The sequence below is a fragment of the Cupressus sempervirens genome, chromosome 7, assembly GCF_028749045.1.
Source record: "Cupressus sempervirens isolate cs-2001-9-10 chromosome 7, ASM2874904v1, whole genome shotgun sequence".
Lineage (NCBI taxonomy): Eukaryota > Viridiplantae > Streptophyta > Pinopsida > Cupressales > Cupressaceae > Cupressus > Cupressus sempervirens.
The window spans coordinates 932,215,476-932,242,170 of record NC_143124.1 but is presented as its reverse complement, the minus strand read 5'-3'; the positions used below and the strand labels follow the sequence as shown (position 1 = coordinate 932,242,170).

Sequence of the window (26,695 nt, the reverse complement as noted above, 5' to 3'; positions counted from 1 at the left end):
GGGGTGTTGTAGGAACTCTTTGGATTCTGTGTCTGGGTTTGTACCTCGATCCGTTCTTCTTCGATGGAGATTTCTTAAGTTTGGGTCCAATCCTATACAGTTCTTTTTGTTCATACAAGCATATTGATTTTTTCCCTAACTTGCGAAGCTATTCCACGATCGATGAAGCTTGATGGCGCATGTTCAGTGTTCCTACATTGGAGGCAGACCTCCATATTCGATATTCGATCTCACGTTATTTAATCCTTATCTAGAGTTCTTAAGGATTTAGGTCCTAACTTATATGCTATAATACATTTCTTCTTTCTTGGAGATTGCAATAGGTTTGGTTGACTCATGGCTTGCAATCTTGTACATATTTGTTGTAGTTGTTCCTTTGTAGTGGGTGTGAGGGTGGTGATTGGAGATATATAAGCATCTAGTTTGGATCTGGATTTTTTCAGTGTAATGGAGCATGTATAGTGAAAGACTATAAGTTGCATGTTGCAGACCAATTTGATGTATATCTTTGATTTTTTGATAAAGGAAAGATTGGTTTAGCATGATCACTATGTTTCTTGTTATTTGAGCTTGTTGTTTCTATTGTGTTGATTCATGCTGCATGGTTTGGATCATTTCCTTTGGGAAACTTTGACAATGATCAATGATAATATTGGTGAATAGTTGAGGATTGTAGGATGCATTCTACATGACCTACTTCGTTTATATGATGGATTAGATGTGTAAATACCCTGGATTAAAATGTGTAATGTTCTAGAAGCCTTCGCCCCAATCGCAACCACCATGCATGACGCTTCCATACATGTACGATGATGACTTGGACCGTATGTTGGTTCTGTGTCTTTGACTCATGCTGTATGGTTTGGATCATCTCCTTTGGGAAATGTCGGCAATGACTACGTTAATGATCAGTGATAATATTGGTGAATTGTTGGACTATAGGAAACATGAATGTATTCTACATGACCTACTTGTTTATATGATGGATTAGATGTGTAAATACCCTGGATTAAATTGTTTAATGTTCTAGAAGCCTTCGTCCTAACCGCAACCTCCATGCACGACCTTCTGTATACTTATGATGATGACTTAGATTGTATGTTGGTTATGTGTCTTTGATCGTACAGCCAAAATGTCCATACGATTGTTATCTCTACTTTGACCGTGTGAATGTCTAGTGGTCTCACAAACCCATATGACTTCTAGGTGACTGTTTCAGATGCTAGGTAGTCTTTAACAGGTGGGTTCATATAGTCACCCCACGCAACGATACGATATAAGACCATATGACAACCAGATCCGTACAGTGGAACTTGGAAGACCACATGGTGACAATAGAAAGTTAGTATGGTGTAGTTATAGCACTTGTATGGTATTACTCTAGTCTTGCTTCGACTTCTGGAAAACTACTGCGTTGTTGCATTTGTACAAGTATGGATTTGATAGTGATGCTTGATGTCAGGGAAGTTGGGTCGATGCCTTGTGGGTAACTTGATACAACAATTATTATTATGCCGAAGTATGACAAAGATCAACACTAGTACAACTCAGTGGATGGATCTTTTAAATAAATTAATACAATAAGTAAAGCAGGGTGAGGAGTTACTGCTACTGAAGTTGCAAATACAAAATAGGAAGGATATTGCTTCTCCAAAATTGCAACAACGTTGAACTCCAACCAGAATTTGTAAATACGAAGAAAATATAACATTCACAATGCCTACAACTATGCCAAACTTGGCGTTGTAATGGGGAAACTTCTCGAAGGGTTACAAATAAGTTGACACAACAAAACATAAAAAGGAACTAATTAAATAAAAGGGCCCTAAAAATACTATTATTAAATTCAGAGCCATATAACAATTAATTTTAATATGATTATTTAATTATATTGGGAATGTTATAAAATGTCTTGAGATGATAGGGACCAAGAAAGGAGAGTTGATGATTTATAACTTATCCTCAATTACATCTCCATAACAATGATGATTTCAAGAATGCCAATAATGTATTCGCCATGCATAACGTGAGGCTACTAAAAGGGAACCCATTAAGGAGATCATAAAAGGAAGTTAAGGATTTAGTAAAGAAAAACTTGGTTTATGGTAGATCTAATTTCCCAAATTCACTTATATCAAGATTTTAGGGAGCACAATATGTCCAAGGAAATTCCCTAGGTTCCCACCTAGCAAGTTGGTACTAATGGAAATGGCAAGATAATTGGTGTCCTATGATAGGAGTCAAAAACACAAGCATAGATCAAGGATATTGTTTGCATTCAGCCTTAGAAGTGAAGGTTGCCCATCTCTTCAAGCAATAGAGATAGCAAAAGGATAATTTGAATTTTATTCATTGGGATTGTATTAAGGGAGAGCTCACTTTGACGACCAACATTAAATTAAGAGAGCCTATGGAGTTCAATATAAGCACATAACATACATAGAAGATCAATGGTCCATAAGTTATGATATGGAGATAAAGAGGATCATTTTCCAGGATGCCACTGAAGTTAATCAAGTAAGCATTTGGATTCAAATCCTCGATCAAGTTGAAGATGATAGGCAATACCTTCAACTTCATTATGAGGCAGCCAAGAAAGGTGGTATTCCTCACATTGATTGGACAAATGAAATTGAGGAATGCTTGGATGCAGTGATGGCATCTATTAGAATATTCACTTAGGATTGGTTGAAAGGAATCTTCTATAGACTTATGAATTGGTGAAAGATGTGATTAACCTTGAGGAAGAATCTTTTGGATAGGCATAAGGGATGAGCGTTGGATTTAAAAGTCAAAATAGTGAGAGAGGAGGCAATGAACCTTCCTAAGAAAACGATAAGAAAAGAAGAGAAATTGTCAATCAAGGGAAACAACAAAAGAAACAAAAGTCTCAAACAATAGACTTCTTCAAATTAAGTACTAGATAGAGGTGCCAGTTCTAGTTGCAAATGAGTCGACAATTACTAAAGGTCCTAGCTATGTCTCGTTGGATTTAGATAAGTCGATAAATTCACCCTCTCAAGGGAACAAACAGTGGCAAGATGAGTAAAGGGAGATTATTAACATAGAAACATGTTAAGAAGGTGGGGAAATTCAACCACAAGAGGTAAATGCAAACAAAGAGACTAATAGGATAGTTCAAGAACAAAATCAAGAAGAAAAACACAGTCAGTTAGGGGAGCTCATTGTACTGGCTTCATTTTTGGATTGAACAATAAAGAAGAAAGGGGTTTTTGAGCAACCAATTGATAGTGCGGAAGAGGTATTGAGGAGGAACAATGATGGAAAAGCTAAAATGGCAGCAAAGAGGCTCTACCATGTTACGAAGGATAGTTCAAGTGCGTGCATTATGTGGGGTTCCATTCCAAGGGTAGCTATGGTTAGAAAAGACATGGAACCACAAGTTTGACATAGAAGAGTATGAATTGGGATAGACTATCAAGAAGCAGGAGGTTGAAGAAGCACATGGATCTATTCAAGCTCTAGAGGAAAGGATAAACAAAAATGTTTGGAAAGAAAAGAAAATACAAAGAGGAGAATAAGTGGTTAAAAGAGTATATCAAACAGATAATGCAAACACGCTGATTAGACTTTTGTTCCTTTAGTTCCTAGTTCTAGTAGGCAAATGAATGCCTTAGAAGGAGTAAAACTAACAGGGCAAGCAGCAAAGAAATGGGTGGCGTTGATATTTGAGGAAGAAAACAAGTTCATCGCAATGTTTATAAAAGTTTAACACTGCTCTCTTTAGGAATGAGCTCAAGGGATAGTGAAGCAATGTGAAGATTTTCTCATTAAGTCAAGAAGACACTCTCTCATTTATAGGTCTTTTGATAAAGGTACCGCTACATACATGGATAAAGGATCAAGAGTTGAAGAAAGGACAAAATGCCGATTTTCTAACTCGACATCATGCATCGTCGCACAAGGATGATGTACTCAAATAGATTGAATTTTATTGTATGGGTATGACAGATGTTATTTTGGAAGTAAAGAATGATATACTAGAGTATGTAAGAATTGTGTTTCATTTAGAGTTGAAAGATGATATGAAATTAAGTGTTGAACTACAAGGAAAGATGAAAGATATCTACTTCATGGAGACGAGTCCACCTATGTTTGAACATTTGGAAGCAACTACAAAGTTTATAAACTGCACGACCATTTGTGATACAACTGATTGGAAGAAGACTTGTACCACTTGTACAAGTGATGTGGGATGTCATGAATATAGGCTTGGATTGGTGCCAAGTATCCCAATGGAGGAGCTCAAGAAGATGGTGTCTAGGTCCAATGAATATGTAGAAGAGGATGAGGATGAGGGGAAAGATTCCCAAGAAGCGACTTGATGTTGGCCCACATGGCTCAAAATTCACTTATTGGATAATAATTAAATGCTTCATTTTGATTGGCCCATTTGGTGCCATGTGGCGAAGGGCCCACCTAACTCTCTTTCTAATTGGTTCTCAAAAGCAATTTAGTTTTGTCAGTGGTCTATTGGTAGGTGATTGCTACAAGATTCTACCTAATCTTTCTGCTCATTTGCCCATTTGTTGGTGCATCTTATCTATTGGCTATGCCTATTCTATTTTCTCGTTAGTCTATGAAAAACTATTGAAGTAAAAAGATCGCTGCAAATGTAATAACACTGCCTGCGTATTATGTGTGCTTCAAATGCAACAATCTCTCTTGCATTTATATTTGGAATGAGTCAAGGAGAGAGACATGTCCCTTCATGGGGCATATCTATTCATTATGAGGAGATTAATATAATAATAATTTCTTATGTAACCATTTATATGTGTATATGTATATTATATTATATTAATTTCTCCTAATAGTATTTTAGACACACACACACACACACACATATATATATATATATATATATATATATATAGGATCTAATATCTTCAATATTTTAGTCTCATAGGATTTATCCGACAGAAGCTACAAAACATCAACACTCCCTGTTAGCTAGGGAGGATAAACATAGGATAGATATTACACCATTGGTAATATTATGAATGGCAAATTTTAAGGATATCTTTGATCAGAAGATCTCCACCATTTTGATATCATGAGTATTGGCCTTCTGAATATCAACACATGATATTCACCAAGTACCTATGATATATCTATACAAACAACTCATAGACTATCAATTGAATGACATCTAACACTTAATTAATGATTGACAAGATATAATCTATCATGATCTATTTAAACATTAAATGAAAGTGTATATCGTGATAGAAAGATTTAAGTTATTGTAAGATCATCACCTTCCAATAACTTTAATAAATACAAGTGATAATCATCTGGAAGTTGTCACTTCCTCATGATGTACATTGGGGGCAGGCCAATACACACTTGATATCAAAAGTTTACATGAAGTCACCAAGGATACTGTCAAGTAGTGTTGTCATGACATGATCTATTTTGTGGATTATCATTATTTCGAAAGGCTAACATTTTATTCTCTTCACGATATTGTCTCCAAAGTTTCTCTATCGCTTTCGCCACCAAATCACTTAGACCTCCATTGGAGAAGATTGTGACATGAACAACAAGAACACACAAATGCCTAACCCTGTCACCACCACAACCACTTTGTTGTACATGTTTATCAGATACAACAACCCTACAAATTAAATACAATGAGTATACAAATAATTCAGTGGATCAAATACCAAGATCTTCGTAAAGTCTCACACCGCATCAGTGAGCATCATGTGCTCATCTTTTCCGTCAGAGATTATTCCAATTGTATGCCACCAATCTTACCTTCGTGTCAGCATCCGAATGCATCTAAATGCCTTGTTCGAAGTTCTCTCAAGAAGTTTATTAATAGGTTAAAGATGGTGAAATATGGGGCTCTCCGAACCTTGAGCATTGAAAGGAAATTGTGAGTCACATCAAGACAACATCATCCTTACATTCCATTCCTTTGCTTGGAGTCAAAGAAGGAAGAACCTTGAGTACCTATGGATTGCTGATATATTAGACAAAGAGGAAGAAATGATTGGGAGGATTGAAAGAGAAGCCCACAAAAGGCTAGAACGCGAAAGACAAAATTAAAGTTTGTTGACCACGCTATAGATGATGAAGAATGGTTCTCCCTAGATCACAATAGTCCAAAGTTCCCAAACTCGGATCCGGCCCTGACTCGATTTGTGAACTGACTTAGACTTAGTCATGACTTGGCAAAGCGACAAAACCCTTGAGATTCTTATGAAGATTTACCCTTGCCTTCACCCTTTTGCTACCATATATTGAAACTTGCAGGACCGACTCAGCTCACTGACTCGGACTCGACAGGGCTGAGCTTGCTCGCCAACCCGAGATACTCACTCAACTTTTGGAGAGTTTGGGAACCATGCAACGATCAAAAGCACAGTGGGAAACACTGCCAAGATAATATTGTAGCAAATTTACACTCTACCATGTGGGGACTAAGAGTGGACAATCGAGAATACTTGAATATATCTGATTTGCTAGACAAAGAAGAAAGGTGAGCATGAAAGATATGGAATTTCAAGGAAGGTTCAAATGTGAAAGGGAAATTGGAAGAGGGATTGAAAGGGAAAGACTAGCAAAAAGATTAGCTCAATCAAGCTTGGAAGAGGATATTAGATAATAGATTAAATATATACCATTTGTCATGACAATATATTTGGAAGAGGATAATAGATTAATCGATCCAAAAGTACACTTTTCATGACAAAAGATTAAAAAGAGGTTAGGGTTGAGTATTAGATCTTATAGACAACTTTGGCGCATTTAACATAAAATATGGACATCGATTCGGTACCAAGTGTTTGGTGGTGAAAGGGAAGCGCTTTAATATGATGTTGGCATCCACTTTATGTGCTAAAGCATTCAAAATGTATGTGTAGGGAAAGGGAGAATTTCCAAATATGATTCCTCTTTGAACTCAAAATAGATTAGCAAGGCCCAAAAGGAAGGGATGCCAATACTGAATTTGAATCATAAAAAGGAATGCAATATAGGGAAACACTATCTTATGGCCGTGCGTGATAATGCGTATGCAAAATTGAACTAATTGATTAGGATTATAGATCTAGATGCTAAGTGTATAAATCAGCCCAATTAAGATACAAATCTATGCCAAAATTATGAATGGAAATGAAATATAAAAGACTCACCTTGAAATGCATAGAGGAAGTTGTATTTTAGCTTTGAAAAGTGTGGATTCGGATCTGTAACTTAAAATGACTATAGATCTCTAAATAGAATGGAAAACCCAGAAACTGATTTTTCGGCCGAGGAGCAAAGAATAGGTCAACTTGGTGGTAATTGTTTTGGAGCAATTCTCATGAGGTCACCATGTTCTCGGGACATTGTCACAAAGTCGACCTAGATTCTGCTCTCGGAAAGTTATTTCCAAATCTGCAAGCACAATTTCACTATCCTGCTCTTGCGCACATAAAATAATGGTTTTTGTTGTTTTGTGGATGAGGGCTTGACCAAGTCAATCCCTAGATTGAGGAATCAACTTTAAATTGAGAAATGTAAATGTAAGCGACTGAAACAAGATAAATGTAAGTATTCAGCTTGCTTGTAAAAACCCTTGTCAATAAGGATTTTGCCTTGTTGTATGTTGTAGATGTTGAATTCGATATGTAAATGTAGGATATCTCCACAAGTTACAATGGATCTACCATAAGCACATCATGGAGCCATGGATACAAGTGTGCATCAATGAAGAAGATAGTGAAAGCCTTGATATAGATCTCCCTTGATGGCCAACAATATGCTAGATCCTGAAGAGGAAATGCTCACAAAGAATCCTTTAATGCTTGATGAAAACTCCTTTGCTTGAATGCCTTGATTGCAAAGAGTAAATGTAGCTATCATGAAAGTGGAGGATTGCTTATGGTTGCAAATGAAGCCTCCAAGTCTCCTTATATACTAGTTTTCTAGTGATAAAACAATAGGCCGACCAGAGAGCAAGAGTTAACTATTTGGATTCTCAAGAAGTTTTGGGCCCAGAGCCCTACAATCACTGGGGTTGAGGTGGCTAGGTAGACCTAGAACAACCTATTCCCAGAGGGAAGCAGACAAGCCACAAAAAGCCCAGGAGGAATGCATAAAGACTAGGGAAAAGTGGAAGAAAACATGAGAAAAGGGACATCGAGTATAGATCCATCCATGGTCCAGGGAGTCACTATGTGAAAGGTGCTAAAAGGTCTTAAAAGACAAGTGCGTCCATTTTAAGACGATACAATAAGGTGCGAAATGCCTTGGCACAAGGGACAAGTTCATTGGCACCCCTCACCCTCGAAGGATATAAGAAACTTAGAGTGGAATTGGCATCGGAAGCATCAATACCTAACAACGTAACCAATTTTTTGGTCTTTGATGATGATAAACACATATTGGAAATTTTTACAAATGCAAGTGTCTTCCAACACCATTCCAAAAGGAATGATCAAGTTAGAAATAATATTTGATGTGGATCAATTTCACACAATTAAGCATTATAACACTGAAGGGGGCGAATGTGAGAGAAAGTATACTTAATGTGATGAGAGAATTTCTAGACATGATAGCATGGAGCTATGAAGATTTGAAGACCTATGACCTGTCCATTATCACACATATAATACCTTTTAAGGAGGCGAGCAAGCAATTTCGGCAATGTGAAAGACCAATAAACCCCTTGTTGGAACCATTGGTTATCAAGAAGATAAGAAGCTCTTAACTGTAAAGATCATATTTCTAGTGTGACACTCAATGTGGGTCACCAATTTGTTTCTAGCCATAATGAAAACTGAAGAGATAAGGTTATGTGTAGATTTTTGTAGTCTTAATAAAGCATGGGAAAAATGATAATTATCCATTGTCATCATTGGATGAAGTACTGTAGATAGTGAATGGGTACTCGGGATAGAATCGGGTAATATGATCTTCTAATATTGTTTGTAAATCATTCATAAGGGATGGAGGGCTTTTAATATTGTTTGTAAATCATTTAAGGAATGAAGGGTTTTACTGATAGTGGTAATATTTTTTTTGGTGCGCTAAATAAGTTCTTACTTGCTTTGGTAACCAATTATTACTGAAATGTTCTAATGGAGTCACTTTTTTTAGTATCATGGTAACAACAACTAGGTGAAGTTGCAAAATCTAGGCATTCACTTTGAGAATATGCTATTTTCAATGTTATTGCAATGGTCATGTCTTATGAGTATCTATGATAGCTATGCCAGCTGTATTAAGATTTTATAGCAACTATGACAATGCACTTTATTTTTATTCTCCTAGGTGCCCATGCATGAATGGTTCTTGATGACAGCTCTAAGTGGGTCTTTAAGGTTATTATGGGCTTGCATGTTATAATTCCAAGCTGTAGGCATTGGATTTTGGCCACTTTGGATATCATTTCTCATTATTGCTCCTTTTCTATATCTTTGGTGCTTGAAGTGAAGTTTGCATAAGTTGATTGTGTATATAGGAGCTGCCGGATTGAATGCTAAACAGGAGATCGGCATTGATGTGCTGTAATCTCATTTTGTCGATAATACAAGCTTGTTCCTCTCTTCTTGTGTAGAGTCTTTTCTTGAGAGGGGTTCCCCATGTAAATATTCTCCCTTGTGTTTGCTCTTCTATGTCTTGATTTCCTTGTAGTTGGCGGATTTACATTCTTCATTTGGTCCACCTGTTAAATCTGTTGTTGAGATTTGAACTTCTATTAAATAGTTGTTTACCTTCTGATTTCTAACATGGGGAAAATTGCATAATGGAAGCATAAAAAATATATAAAATTAGATTTTCAGTGTTGTAGTCAAGAATTGAGGATGTTTATATTGCAATTAGCATAAAGAATGTAGATGGTAGTTGACAGCTATAATGCACATTAACTTTCAGCCTATATGTTGTTTTTTATACAGCAGTTGGCCAATTTTTAGTCAATTACAGCTCTATGTAATTACAAGTTTAAATGGTTTTCACCTCCTTGGAGGCTGTAGCTTGCTTAGATTTTCGTCCATATACTTGAAGGAGCAATGATAGTTCCAGGATGGCAATCCCCATCAATGAACCCTAGCTTAAGAGTTGGACAATAAACTTATGTTACATGGGGCATAGGGAGCACTGTTGATTTTTTGGGTTTTCAGTCTTGCCAAACCTTACTTGGGAGGACCTTCTTGGCATAATTAACCACCTTTGGTTTCTTGTAATTTTTTTTTTATTACTTTGCTTGTCCATTCCAGATGCTAAACCTTTGGTCAGCAGGATTTTGATTTTTTCGCAAACTTTTGGTACGTAATTTTTGTATATTCATGTTTTGTACCTTATAAGAACTTCTATGGGGCACTAATATTGTCCAAACTTACTTACAATTGATTGAAAGCTGTATGTAAAAATAGCTATTATGATTCCATTTTGCAACTTCTCTTGCAATTATTAGTAAAATTTAGTCAATAAAACCTCAAGTGTAGTAAATTCATTCTGAAGTTTTTAGTTGCACATTTAAAGTATGTGACTAACTTTCCTGCTCAATGTTCATCAATGATGCAGTGTGGCAAAAGTTAGAAGAACAAAACAACGATTTTTTTACAGCTTATTATGCCAGACTCAAGTTAAAGAATCAAATTATTTTGTTCAATCATCTTCTAGATCAACAGTATCAGTTTATGAAGATGCAGATGCCTCCAAAGTATCCTCTGGCACCCATTCATAATGGTATGCATCTTCCTGCGTCAGGGATAATTTTAGTTTTCTGGAATTACCCTTCTTTTCAGCTGCTTATATTTTATATTTGATTTCATGGATTGTCCTCATCCAATGTAAAACTATTTGGTTGTAGCACATCATCTTCCTATGGGTTACCCAGTATTGCCACAACCATCACTTATAGCAACTGGACATCCACACATGGTTCCTATGACTTGTGGAACATCTGGTATTCCAGCAATGAATGGAGCTCCTTTTCAAGAAAACTTTATCTCTTCTCAAGGGAGTCCTGGAACAGAGTAAAATGAACTACCTGATTAAACTTTCAGATTGTAATTTAAGCCTATCATTTAAGTTTTGAAATGTAATTTATGTGGAAGCTATTTTTTCATTAAAAGATGGCATGGATGTAATGACTATAAATATAACAATGTTATTGGTGCAGTAATTTGACAGATATGTCAATGGAAGTCCCTCCTGTTGTGCAGTCTCCTTGTACTGCTATATCATCTATGAATGATATGTCATTGAGCCCAACTTCAGTTATGTCAAGCAGCCCTTTCCCGTTCAATCCAACAGATATGTCCGGTATGGGCATGTCTATAGATGGAAATATCTCCTCTGGTGATGCTCCAGGTCCAAGTGGCATTGGTGCGTTAAACATGGTCACGGATGGGGAAAATGGTGGTGTAAGGGACTCCCTTAAGTCATTATGTCAGCTGCCTCGTAATTTCAGTCTCTCAGACCTCACGGCAGATCTAACACATGGAGGTACGTCAATGATTTTAGATCAAATGTTTTGGTAATTGGCAATAATCTTAATGGGCTTCCTTTTGCCACTCCAGTAGTTACGCAAGAGTATTGTAAGTATGATTTATTATCCGGATGGTTTTCAATTAAATGTAGATCTTGGTCCCCTTGGAAGTTATTCGGGTTCACCCTTTTTGACATCAGAGACAGAAGCTTACTTTAGGTCCCCAGACAAGGATGAATTAGGTAATTCTTCTTGGTCCTTACACAGTGATGGAGTGAGTTTAATTGTTCTCACATTCTTCTCTTGATCAAGGAACATCATTATCTATAGATTATTGTGAAGTATTTGGAATAGGCAGTTCTTACAGATTGCATGCTAAAACTGACTTTAACTGTCATTGCAGATGAGGAAAAAATGTTGGAATCTATCATTGAACCTTATCAATCTGATGAAGGAAATGAAGGATGATTTTGAGAATTATTCTTTTGTCCCTGCATGGAACTCTACGTTATAATAGATCATATTATTAGTGGGCCATTCACATTTATTATTGCACTAGGCATGTGAGTGCCATAAAATTTAATTTAAGTCTACACATATTCAGTGCTGGTGGCAGCTACTTGATAGCTAGGAATGAGTTATTTGTACATAAATTGCGGCCTTTCCGTATGCAAGATAATTAATGTTACAGTTGGTCTTGGCTGTGTCAAGATGGCTCAGCTGACAGTTTTGACCCAATTAATCTTGTGTAGATTCCACTTAACATGTCTTGGCAAATGCGAAGATTTGATATTTAATGGTTACTTGGGCAAATGGCATACCTAGTAACCTTATGCTCATATAGTTTTATTTTTTGCTGTAATGCCATTCAATATAGCTCTCCTTCTGTTCTGAGCTACTTTTCCATGGCTACAAACTGTTAGTTTTTGTGGTTTCGTAACCACCTTAGTTGTTTTTCCTCTTTCTTTTCATCTGGCTCTGCATGTTTCCGTTTTTGTTTTTTTGTTGTACTCGGACACCGTTTGGTGGTCTTGCTGCCTTCTGGCCCCTGCTTGTACTCTCAGTCCCTCAGACCCGCTTGTGGTCTCCTGTTGGACATTAATATATTATCTTATCTTATCTTATCTCAGTAGGTTATTTCGAATTGCTAGCGAAACCCGTATTTTTGCAGCATTGAATGATGTGTACCATTTAGTAGAACTACATTTGTAAGGAGTAGCTTTCTTAGATTATCTATAATTTAGTAACTCTACATTCCTAAACAATAAAGAAAATATAACCTTCAATCCTTATATTAGTTTCTATTGGGTTGTTTGTAAGCTTTTCTTTGAGATGAATACATGAATGTCTTCGGGGTAAAAATCTCCTTTTGTGATAGCTTACTAAAGTAGCAGAGAGTAGAAGCTAAATACATTATGAGGATTGAGGATGAAGAATGAAAACTTCCTTAGATGGGAATGAGTAAGAATGAATTAGGATCATGATTTTGAAACAGAATACATAGAGGACAAAAATAATGTAGTTACCAATTACTCTTCGATGATTTCCATCCTTGGCTCCATAAACCTAGTTTATGTGAGGGAAAAACTCCTATCCCACCAATAATAGAGTAAAAAAAGAAGGTCGATTGACCCTGCTGAAGATGACTAATTCTATGAGAAGTTCGATACTGGTTTTCTTGTGACTTAAGTTTTAGTGATCCCTTGTCAGGGCGTCGGATTTGTGAGAAGTTTTATACTAGTGTCTTTCCACGACTCAAGATTTTAGTTATCTATGTCAAGATATCATACTTGTGAGAAGTTTAATAGTAGCAAGTTTCAATCTTTGGAGTATTTAGTCACTCTTTGTGTTGGGTATCAAACTTGTAGTTAGTCCCATGGTAAGATTTCCCATGCTAAGATGTTTATTTATTATACTTTGTGGCTGCTCTTGCATCAGGGTATCAAATTGGTGAAAAAGTTCTTCATGTTAGTCTTTTTCATTTTAATTGGGGTATCATACCAAGTAGTACACTTTAGAGAGTCTATTATCTACTTTATGGTTATCAAACATGGTCGAGTTTAATATCAAGGCTTTGGAATAAAGTGAAGTACAGTGCTAGGGAAATGTTAAAATTTGGACATAAAATTTCCATGAAGTTCAATGCTAGTTAAGGGGCATTGAAGTCGAGAGAAATTTGATACGTTTGGGAGTGAGGAACTTTAGATGATACTTTGATAAAAGTCTAGACCCTTGCTAGTTAATTGTTTTGGTGCCAACGATGATGTACCAACCCTTGGTATTTTAAGTCTTCTTGTGGCAACATGCTTGTGCATGAGGTGCATAGTAGGTGTCTTTATATTTTGTTATTATATTTTGCCCACATATTTAGAATTTTCCTAATACTATCTTGTTTTATTGACCACAATTTATAGCTAATGCCCTAGTTGGGTGTCTTGGGTTATTATATATGGTATCAAACTACAATGTTCAAATGTTGGGAGCTTTAATTTATGTGCTTAATTGTGACATGTGTTTTATGTGGTGGTTAATTGCTTGCTATTGTAATATTTCATTATTATTTTCCATCTAACATTCATATGGTTTTGTACCAAACACCTTAGATATGCATTATAGATTTTATTATGTGGGATTTAATCTGTACAATGGCTCTATATAAATATGCCTCTTAGGCATTGAGTTATTAGAGTGGAAAAATAGATGTGATTCAAGAACCACTTAAAGAATCTACATTGTTTCTCTAAGGTTATTTATCTTCTCTAGGAGATTATTGCAAGATTTGGCCCTTTTTATAGATCTCAGTTTGTTCAATCCCTCCCTTTTTAGGAAATGAAGGATGACTAACCTAGGATGAAGAGTGTTTGAGGATCCCTTGACTTTATAGGGTAGAGGAGAAACCTATTTCAAAAGCAGTCTATGGGGGAATCAACAAGTGGTTGACAATAATATTTTAGCGGCACTTGAAATTGGAATTCATGATGCATCACTATCGTAGAAGTAACAAGGCTTAATGTCTCATCATGTACTTGCGAGGCTTTGCATCCACTTGTTTGTGCCAAGAGAAGAAAAATTATCGTATAGAAATTGCCACCATCCCTTGGGAGAGCTTCTTTGGAAAGGTTCTAGTCACATGACCTTTCAAATAATTATTACAAGGCATCGGGGTTGATTTAGATGAGTACAATTTTTCAAACTTAAGTAGTATTCAAGCTCAATCGGGATGATGTGATGCTCAAATTTTGTTTATTGAGATGATTGGATGATTGAATTAGTGGTGGTGCTTGAATTAGTTAGATACCTTGGAGATTTGCATGGAGAAGGCTAGGATTAGTGAGGAGAATTTGACTAGGGTTATTGATTGTCAGGTTGGAGTTTAGATGGTGCTTTTGACCCGATTACATTTTGGTGCACAAGGTTCTCAAACTCAAACTATGAGGTTATTGAAACTTTCAATGCTTTCTAGGTCTACTCAACTACAACAATAGTACATGCACAATTATTTGTATGCCCAAAAATGTGGGCATGATCTTGGAAGAAGTTTTTATAGGGATCATGCCTCACAACATGAAATGAATTCTCATTTTAGGCAACTAGTGTAGGATGGGTAGCCTAGTTCTAGTTATAGATGAATGTCTACTAGTAAAGCACATCTAGATTAATTCTTGCTCGAGTTAGTGTAGCATGCTTAATGTGTTTGTTAGGGTTACTTTGCAATCTCATTGAGATGTTTGTAGAAGCAAGTTGGCAAAGGATTGCAATTTTAGAACTAATAGAGACACATGTCAGTAGTTGCCTGATATTTATAATGGTGGATAACTATCATTTTGAGCATTAGAGTACCATAATTGAGATCTCAAGTATGTTGATTGGAGCTCATGCTTCCATATTGGTTATCAACATTTGTATTTGCTTATTCTTGATAGCTCAACATTGGCTAGAGGCATGAAGGCAAAGTGATAACCGATAGATTGAATTATCTATCATCACTAACAATATTCCTTAACAAATCACTTTCTACTAGGTTAGTTATATAAGTATAGGTTTAAGTACATGAGATATTTTAGTTCAAATGCCACAAAAAAGAACTTTGCAGATTAAAAAACTAAAATCACAAATTATAGTTATCTTATATATTTTAAGTCATCTATTTAAGTGCTCCCTAACAATACAATATTATAGTGAACATGCTCTTTATGTCTTTAGTATCATTGTTTCATCTACAAATCCCTACTACCACATATAAATGTCTACAATTTTCATATTATTATAACATTACTTTTATTTATTTTAATTCTATAATTTATTATCACAAATAAATTTATTTATCATTATGATTGATTATATTTCTTAGAGTAGGTGATGTCTCCCCTATAATTATCATTTAACTTGTTCACAAATTTTTTTTTATTTGAGCATATTTTATCTTTATATTGAAGATCATATCTTGATTTTTTTTTATTATATACATTTTTCTTAATATTTAGACCTCCTTATAATAAAATTATTTCTTATAAATGATAATTTTTTAATTTTTAAAAAAATTCAAAATATATAATTTATTTTTTCTTAAACTTCAAAATAGAATATAAAATCTATAATCTTTAATTTTTATTGCAGTGTAACACCAGTACAGGGGTATGTTGGGACGTAAGAGGATAGGGTAGGGAAGGGTGTTATATACTATGCACATAGAACTTGAAATGTTAGTTATAAAATGATGTTTTAGTATAAAATACAAAATTAAAATACTTGAACATAGAAAAATTGCAACAATATGAACTAGAATTGTTGAACATTCAACATAGTAACATAGTACATACTCAATAGTAACATTCAAAAATCCAAATTCAAATAGAAATTTGCGAAGGATGGGGTACTCGTGTAAAATGTCTCGAGGACAGATACTTCGAAGGTTGATAGGGGGTGTGAGTCCTCGCATTACACAATTTTATTACAATAATAACAAGAATTATTAGTACAAATACATTATAGAGACGTTAAACCAATCTACATTTTTAAAAAACTTATCAAACAATATCATCTTAAAAGTGAGAGATTGCAATAAATGTGAATAAATAAATATTTTTTGTAGAGTACCAACATAAAGTAAAACATAATATCAAAAGTTTCAAAGGATTTTATCATGTCGAAACGTGGGATAAGTCCATGTTAAGCTTCATATATTCACACATATAAGGAATGGTTGTAGAAACAACTATTCAATCATTAGAATGCACTATTGCACCCATGACTAGATGTTACATAACAAATTGAGGTTTTTTTTTATTTTGCACCAACAAAGATTATTTGTAATTTGAAATAGGTAACACAATACTTTTGATATTGATATCAAGATTTAACCATGTAGTTTTTGAGTCAAACTCATTGACCCATGTTCCATGAGTATTGGTCCACACAAACCCATCTATCATGACAATGAATGGAACACTTAGCACTCATTGAATCTAGGTGATACTTGATAAGTGCTAAGAGATTCATTCATTCTCATGAGAGATGGGTTCGTGTGAACCACTACTCATGAAAAATGGGTCAATGAGTTTGACTAAATAATTGCACAATTAAATACTAATAGCAATATTACAATTTGACTTTGTTGTGAAAAAACAACTCTTGCTTAGGGTTATTGATTACAAGGTTGGAGTTTAGATAGTGTCTTTGACCTAATTACGTTTTGGTGTACAAGGTTCTCAAACTCAAACAACAAGGTTGTTAGAGAAACCTTCAATGCTTTCTAGGTCTACTCAACTACGAAGGTAGTAGAGACACTATTATTTGATGGCCCAAAAATGTGGGCATGGTCTTGGAAGAAGTTTTCATAGGGATCATGCCTCACAACATGAAAGGAATTCTCATTCTAGGCAACTACTGTAGGATGGGTAGCCTAGTTCGAGCCAAATGATTGTCTACTAGTAAAGCACATCTAGATTAATTCTTGCTTGAGTTAGTATAGCATGCTTAATGTGTTCATTAGGGTTACTTTGCAATCCATTGAGATGTCTATAGAAGCAAGTTAGAAAAGGATTGCAATTTTAGAACTAATAGAGGCATATGTCGGCAGTGACACATAGTATTGATAATGGTGGATAACTATCATTTTGAGCATTAGAGTACCATAATTGAGACTTAAAGTATGTTGATTGGAGCTCATGTTTCCATATTGCTTATCAACATTTGTATTTACTTATTCTTGGTAGCTCAAAATTGGCTAGTGGCATGAAGGCAAATTGATAACCAGTAGATTGAATTATCTATCATCACTAACATTATTCCTTATCAAATCACTTTCTACTAGGTTAGTTATATATGTATAGGTTTAAGGTCATGAGATATTTTAATTCAAATGCCACAAAAAAAGAAGTTTGCAGATTTAAAAACTAAGATCAAACTATAGTTTTTGATTAAGGAAAACAGGTTTTGAAAGGAGCTTGAAACCCTTTATACAAAACCGAAAAATATCTCAATGTAGCCCGACCCAAACAATACTACAGCCCATAGGTGGAACAGGTCACCAAAGAACCAGGTGACCATGGTGGCAACACAAATAACACAATATACCTCAGCCACAAAAATAGGTTTTGACTGGGCACTTAAAACCCCATGGTTAAAAAAGAAATAGACAATAAGTCCCTAACCATGTTAAACTACAAAGTGCAATAGGCCAAAAAAGCCAGGAGAGCCAAAATGGGACAGGGACTCAAGATTTCCCTTTCGGTCCCTTCTTTTGAGAATGTAATGCCATATCAAAAGCTGGATTGGTGGACTTGACCTTTTTTCCTTTAACTTTTGTCCAACCAACCTCCGCCATACCAACAACCTTCTGTCACGCAAAGTCATAAACACCACAACCAGCCCCCAAAACCCCCGTGGCCTAGGGAGAAATCAGGGCCACATCAGAAGAAGGTACATCAACAACATCCAAAGACAGAGCCACAAGAGGGGCTATAGTCGAAACATCAGTGACAAAATTCGAAGGAGGCAGAATAGAAGAGGTTACCACTATTGGGGCAACACTCGTACCATCAACAACCATTGAATCCACCACCAAAGTGTCCTAAGACAAGCCACTATCCCCAACAAAGGGGACTTTCTGAATCGTGTAGTGATCATTTGAAACCCCTTTCCACCAAGTAGGTGACGTCTTCGGTCTAGATTTATCAGAGGAGCATCAGGCAGCAAGATGGACGGTCTTGTGACATTTCCTGCATGAGAAGGGGATACCCTCATAGTCAAGAAGTTGAATCCAAGAGCTAAGAGGGGAGACCAACTTAATCTTTTCAAGGAGTCCTTTGGAGACGTCAATCTCCACAAGAATATGAGCATATGTGGTCTGAAACCCATTGGAAGACGTAGTATCAACCAACAAGAAGTCCTTGAGGGCCTCCCCCACTGCCTCCAGGACTGAATCCAGCTATAGGTGAAGGAGAAGATTCGACAGTCTAACCCACAAGGAGATGTTATTAAAGGATTATGTCGATGGGTCAAAATCCTTATACCAATGTTTAGCCATCAAGGGAAACTTCTCCCCCCATGAGAAACCATGGCGCAAGATAGCATTTCTATTTTCAGTAGTACCGAATTTCACAATGAAAAAACCCCTTGCCACACAGTAAATCTAGGCAATTTTTTAAATGAGGGGCTCCCAAGTACGGGTGATCCAGGCGTGCAAATCTGACAGAGAGGGCCAGAATCCCTTGAAACAAAAAATAGTAGCAGTGGAAGAGAAGTCATCCACATAAGTGGAGATCTCACTAGCAATATTAGACCCTAAATCAAGCATTATCGGGTTACTTATATCGATAGGCACAACATCCCGGAGCCTCGAACGCACAACCTGACTGCCAAAGTGACCTCTAATGTCGGCCTCAAATGTCGGCCTCATAAGCAACTACATCAACGTAAGATATGGTGGATCTACTCGCAGCACCACTACTCAGAGCAATAGCCGCCCTAGCAGGAACAACTGCAGAGGAGCTGCCAAAACCAGCCCCAAAGGCAAGGGCAGGAGAGGACTGAGTTTGAATCCCATCTAGGGCAACACTGCGAAGGATGGAGTCGCGAGCAAAAGAGGCAAACACAAGAGCTGCCAAGCCAAATCCAGCACCATCCATGCCCAAGGAAGAAGCTCGCATTAAGACCGACACAATAGCAGAACCAAGAGCAGTCGCTTGCACAGACAAAGGGGTCATATGGTAAGATCAAACTATAGTTATCTTATATATTTTAAGTCATTTATTTAAGTGCTCCCTAAAAATACAATATTATGGTGAACATGTTCTTTATGTCATTAGTACCATTATTTCATCTACAAATCCCAACTATCACATATATATGCATAAAATTTTCATATTAATATAACATTACTTCTATTTATTTTATTTCGATAATTCATTATCACGAGTCATTTCATTTATCATTATGACTTTCTTACAGAAGGTGATGTCTCCCCTTTAAGTACCATTTAACTTGTTCACAATATGTTATTTGAGTACATTTTATCTTTATATTTAAGATCTTATCTTGATTATATATTGTAATAAATTTTTATTTCATATTATTTGGACCTCCTTATCATTAAATTCTTTTTTATAAATGATATATATTTTTTTAAAATTCAAAATAAATAATTTTTTTATTTCTTAAATTTCAAAATAGAATATAAAATTCAAAATCTTTATTTTTTATTTTGGTGTAACATCAATATTGGGGTACGTTGGTAGGAGTTTCAGGGATGAGGAATAATGGGCCTTAATTTTGGGACGATGGGGGATGGCCAAAGGACGGCGACGAGGGGAGGACAACAAGGAAGGGTGTTATATACTATGTTATATAGAACTTGAAATGTTAGTAATGAAATGATGTTTCAATATAACATAACAATTAAAATGTCTGGACATAGAAAATTTGAAACATAAACTAGAATATTGAATTCAAATATTAAAATTCAAATAAAAATTTGCTAAGGATGGGGTACTTGAGTACTCCATGTACCCCATACACGAATGTCTCGAGGATGATACTTCAATGTTTGGGAGGGGGGGATAATTCAAAATCTTTTGTTTTTGTTATAATAAAAACAAAAAAATATTAGTTCAAATACATTATTCAGACGTTATCCCAATCTACATTTAAGAAAAACTTATCAAACAATATCATCTTAAAAGTGAAAGATTGCAATATGTTAGAATTGGTAATCTTTCCTTGGTTGTATTTATTAAATGGGATAAACCAAGGTATCCCTTATGTTGTTTTTCCTCTAGTCCACATGTGAGGACAAGTCTATTTTGTAATTCCTTTATTAAGGAAAATAGTTATTCCAACTTAAGAGGATTATGACACTTGTTATGCACACACTTATGAATGTGGCAATCATTCACTTGGGAGTTACAAATAACTCCTCTTCTCATCTCTTTATAAGAGATGCTTCTCTCTCATTCACAACACACAATCACTATGTAGTTCTTGTAATGAGCCAGTGGCTCCATTTTCTCTCTTCTGTCTCCTTTTTTCATTCTTTAGGCGTTTGCCTCATTCATATTATTCACAAGGTGTTTTCTTTGCTTTCCCCTTTCAAATCTTTGTCTCCTCTTGTTGATTCATTGGTGATTGTTCATTCTTTCACTCTCTCTCTCGTTGGATCCAAGTTTATGGTAACTATTTTCACAAACTCTCTTGGATTAATTGTTAATTCTTTTATTTTAGTTCATTTCGATGTTTTTATTTCTAAGATGGTATCAGAACTACTAATCCTTGTTTTGAGTTTTATGTGATTATGGTTGTCATTCATTGGAAGCATGTCGTATTAAATAATCTGCATCTAGCTATCTCTATTAAAAAATTTAATAAATTTTTTTTTGCTCTTGTTTTTAACAAGTAGCATTTATTAATTTTAGTTTAATAGTAATTTTTTTTTTAAAAAAAAAAAACTTTATACACACACACACACACACATTATTATTTTCCTAACATTTAATTGGAGGCAACATTTAAATAATAATAATTATGATTTTTATTATAATTGATTAGATTTATTTCTATTCATAGTATTATTTTGAAAAAAATTATTATTTTCTCTCATCTATTTTTAATATTTAATATCTATATATTTTTTTAGAACTTGTGTAAATTTTTATTATTTTAAAATCTTATTATATTCAATCTTAATTTATATGTCATACCTATTTCAGTTTATAAATAAATAAATAAATAAATAAATAAATAAATATATATATATATATATATATAATTGTCCCTTCATATATTTAACTTATTTTAGTTCTTTTAGAAATTATGAACAATTTCTAATATGAACTTATCTTATATATTAGTTTTTTAGTTTTTTCTTAGAAATTTCTTTATTTTGTTCTCCTCTTGATTTTATTTTTAACATGGTATAAGAATAAAGAGGCACGATCTCTTTTACACTGTGGTTGTTGTAACCCTCGGCAGTATTTATGTAATGATGGTTGTATTGAGAGATCTGGAACCGCTTTGGTGAAGCCGCAAAGATACCTCTCCACCTCATCCCAGTTTCCATTCAACACCTCCTCCTCAAAATACTTGATATTAAAGAAGAATCCCGATTCCTGTTCAAGCTTGTGGACGCTCTCCTTGAATTTCTCCTCGTCCAAAAATTGCAAAATGAGGAACACCAGCTCTTTGCTCAACGACGTCATTTTTCGTTCGCCCTACATTGCTCTGATCCTTATTATTTTCTCGTCATATCAGTCCAGATCTTCAAATCACAAACCCTAACGCCTTCAGATCCCCACCGTTACTGTGCGAAACAAGTTTGGTCATAACGTCTCGCTTTGGGGATTGGGAAGGGAGGTCCAAGTCCCAAGCACCTCCTAAAAATTCCAGTACCTTGTATTTCAGATTCGACCCTTTGCTTTTGTCTCGCAACGTTCTAAAAAATTGATTTTCATGATCTTTCCAAAAAATTTTAGGAAATGCTCTCAATTTTTAGGCTATGTCCATTTTTGAGGTTTGCCGTCCTTTAATGATCTGAGCGATGTTGATTAGGAAGTTTTGAACTGCTTGTATCGATATCGATCGAAATAGAGAAATTTGGCAAAACCCACAAAGTTTTGGGGCAATCCTCAAAGCTATGGTGATGCCCACAAATCTGTTGTGTCCTCTTACGCTAACGTAAGGCTTTATCAAGTTTTTTTTAAGCTTATCTTTAGCAAAGTTTTTATTAACTTATTAATAGACCTTAGTTTGGTTTTCAATTTATCAAACAAGGCATGTTTTGAAAATTTCAATTCTAAGTGTTTTAGAATTGTTAAATAAATATTTTCAAGTTATAAATAATGATATACAATTTCATAGTTTTTTTTCTCGTAAAGTTTAATATAGCTATTTTATTTTGTTTATCCTTGCTCCAAACAATCTTTAATCTAAAGTTTTTTTGTTTTATTAATAGAATTTGAGCTCTTAATTTATTATGTTTGTCACTAATCTAATTTTTTTCATTTATTAATTTCAATATGGTCATATTGTAGGTTATAAAACTAATTTATAACCTCTATATTTGGTCTTTGATCATATTTAGAACTCTGTTATAAATTTACTTTAGTTAATTCTTTTATAAATTATTTCGTTGCGAGTTATAAAATTCATTTATAACTTGTACATTTGGCCCTTATTCATATTTAGATTTGTCTGACTTCAAGATTTTTAAAAATAGTTTTCATTAAAGGGATATTTGTAGATTCCTTAGTAACGGTTCTGCATGTTGCAGGATTATTATTCCTCTAACGTTTTCTTACAGGATTGCATTATTATTCGCCTGTTACAACAACTATTCTAAGTTGTTATTCTCTGACAAGTTTTTTATAACTCTTGATTAATTTTTTAGAATATTATTCAAAAGTCTCATAAGGGAAGAATAATTATCATAACCAAAACTTTCATTTGCAGCATTTCCTGATAAAGAGAAATCATTACTAACAAGAAAAGTTGTTGCTAATTAACAATGTCACAACATATTTTTCTATGTTAAAATGAATTCATGTAGACAATGTATTTAGTAAGTCTATTTCAAATAAAATGAGTACATAAATGTTTTTGTTCTTTCTCTCTCTTGCTATCATGATTAAACCTAAACCTATTGCATGCCTAACTTTTTTTTTAACCCTCTCCTCTAGGCCCAACCCCCTTAATAGAACCCACTGACTCCACTATAATCCCTATGTTGTCATCCTCAAAAGATGCCCTCATCTGAGGATGAACCCTTCGATTTTCACAGTATCGAACCACAACTAAGATTGCATCAAATAATGCAAATGCCCTACCCACCATCTCCTCTGGCAGTAGCCTTGCAATATGAATCATTTCCCTTTCAAAATACAAGCGATTCCTTAGCCACAATCCTATCCTCATTGTATCCAAAAGAGTCATTCGTACCTTATCCTCGTCAAAGTTCTTGATGGAAATTATTCCTCCCACCCATGCCTTTGAACCATGCAATGAATAACCACTGATTGCCTCATCCAGTATGGCTACATTCACAAAAGGTGGATTAATACAGACCTCTTCTATCTTCATCATCATCCTATACTCAAGTAACATATCATATATGTTTGAGTACAATATGGACAATATTTGTGTTTGATAAATAGGACGCGGTGCTCTTGGCCTCAACACCCCATCTCCTATTATGCTCCTTATTGCATGCTCCACCTCTCTAGGCATTGCTTGAAATAGTTCATCAAAATCTCCTCTCAGGTATGTTGACTCCAGTGGAAATTCCCATGTTAAAATGGGAATCATCACTCGAATATTCAGTACTTTGTGATCCATTTCCTCTCTGCAACCTGCATTAAAAATACATAAGGAATATAAGTTTTTTTTCTCATGTCAAAAAGATACTTTTGCATGCATTACTTTTATATGCTTTACCTTCACCTAGAATTAGCTCGACTGAAGTTTTTTTTGAGTAAAACTCTAAATGCTTCTCTCTACTTCATTCTCTTTGTTTGCATCTTATAGAAGTTTTTTTTCTTTTCTATTCGATTACATTGTTGACTGCCCAATGCATGTTAGAGGATTCTTTTTTGGCTTACTTGCAACTATCTATTCAAGTTATATTCTTTTGTAACTGCTAAACTTTTCTAATCATTGCTTTAACGTCTCTGTTCATGTATGCACAAAATTAAGAGTTTTTTAGTTGTTCATGTAAGATGCTTTTTCGGCTTTCATCATTCTAAAAATTCGGTTATGTTTTTTTTAAAAAGAGTACTCTATTTTGCTTTGGCAATCATTACTAATTATTGTGATTAGATTTTGTTATTTCAAATTTATCAAAAATTAATATTTAAGAGATTTTGTCTTTATTCAAAATGTTCATTCTACTTGATCTATATATATTTTTAAAGAATCCTCTCAATATTGTGACTTATCATTTACATATATTTATTTAAGTATATATGGGTGCACACATATATACCCAGATAAATATATAATTTTATGACTATAATAATTCAGAAATTGATTTATACCATTACAAAATGAATTAAGTACTCATGTTTACCCTCAATGGAGTTTTATACCTGATATACATATTTTGTTTATTTTGATCATCCTTGGATCTCTGCATTTTGAAAATAAAGTTTAATTCATTTTGATTGGATTATGAGTTATCTTACACATTTGCCTTCGATTTTATTGTGATATTTTGATCATTCTATGCACATGTTGGCACTTTATGGTTTTATACCATTGATATACATGATTTATATGATATTTGTTTTGAGTTGCATAGGGAGCCAATTTTTTTCAAGGATAACTATGTAGGTCCCCTCAGTATGACTGATACATAGTTTCCTTATCTGGCCCATGGAGTATACCTTCATCCTATATTGGTGTGCACTCATTTTATATGGAGTTTACCTCCATTTGATCCTATCTGTTCCACTTTGATAGGATAATTTCTTTATGGAGTTTCCCTCCATTTGGTTCTATTGGTTCCACTTTGAAAGATTAATATTTATATGGAGTTTCCCTCCATTTGGTTCTATTGGTTCCACTTTGAAAGATTAATACTTATATGGAGTTTCCCTCCATTTGATTCTATATGCTCTACTTTGAAAGGTTGATATTTATGGAGTTTCTCTCCATGTTGTTCCATTTTGTTCCTTAATGCGAAGATGATATTTTTATGGGGATATCCCATTCCAATCTCCTTGTCTCCTTGGTGTATGCTCCTAGTTGTGATTTATTCATGGTATGGCTTCCTACACCTTGCTCATTTTTTTTGATAGGTGACGAGGCTACCATATCTTGGAGCACTCCAATATTGGAGACTCTATTTGAGAAAGTTGTTTTGACCCATGATGATTTTTTTTCTCGTGGCAATGAAGTTGCTTGTCCATGATGGATTTCCAATTTGAAGGCAATATGTTGTTACATCCTCATAATCCATTCGTTTGAGTATCCTAACAAATCATGATAATACTAATTTGATCAGTATGTCTCTCTTTTTACTTTATTTTCATATATTAATGTGATAATGATCTGCATACTTTATTGCTTAGATCATGAGTCATGCATGTTATGGATTGATCACCCATTAACTTGCAGTGGGATGATTCATTAAGTGGGCTGTCTATATCCATGTGATTGATGTAATGTTGATGCAAGTATCATTAGTTGGCCTTGTCTGTGGTCATTTCGATGTTTTTATTTCTAACACAATAGATGTAAATAAATAAATATTTTTTGAAGAGTGCCAACATAAAGTAAAACATAATATCAAAAGTTTCAAAGGATTTTATTATGTTGTAACATGGGATAAATCCATGTTAAGCTTCATATGTTCACATATATAAGGAATGGTTGCAAAGCAATCTGTTCTAGAAACAACCATTCAATGATTGGGATGCACTATGATACCCATGACTAGACATTAAATAACTGAGATTTTTGATTTCACATCGATAAAGATCATTTATAATTTGAAATAGGTAACACAGTACTTGAGATATTGATATGAGGATTTAACCGTGTAGTTTTTGAGTCAAACTCATAGATCCATGCTTCATGAGTATTGGTTCACACGAACCCATCTTTCATGAGAATGAATGGAACACTTAGCACTCATTGAATCTAGGTGATGCTCGATAAGTGCTAAGAGATTCATTCTTTCTCATGAAAAATAGGTTCGTGTGAACCACTACTCATGAAACACGGATCAATGAATTTAACTAAAGAATTGCACAA

The 26,695-nt window shown here is 34.7% G+C and overlaps 1 protein-coding gene across 2 annotated transcripts in view; it reads left to right on the top strand.

The window, feature by feature from the left end:
* The window catches only part of LOC149550630 (uncharacterized), a 38,186-nt gene extending 25,610 nt beyond the window's left edge, over positions 1–12,576 (top strand). For both annotated transcript variants that reach the window (XM_089793614.1, XM_089793615.1), the window contains exons 7-11: positions 10,543–10,707; positions 10,832–10,997; positions 11,144–11,469; positions 11,605–11,694; positions 11,856–12,576. In XM_089793614.1, coding sequence (XP_089649740.1) covers positions 10,543–10,707; positions 10,832–10,997; positions 11,144–11,469; positions 11,605–11,694; positions 11,856–11,920 — 812 coding nt within the window. In that variant the 3' untranslated portion in view covers positions 11,921–12,576. The remainder of the gene's footprint in view (positions 1–10,542; positions 10,708–10,831; positions 10,998–11,143; positions 11,470–11,604; positions 11,695–11,855) is intronic.
* Positions 12,577–26,695: the final 14,119 nt, after the last annotated feature.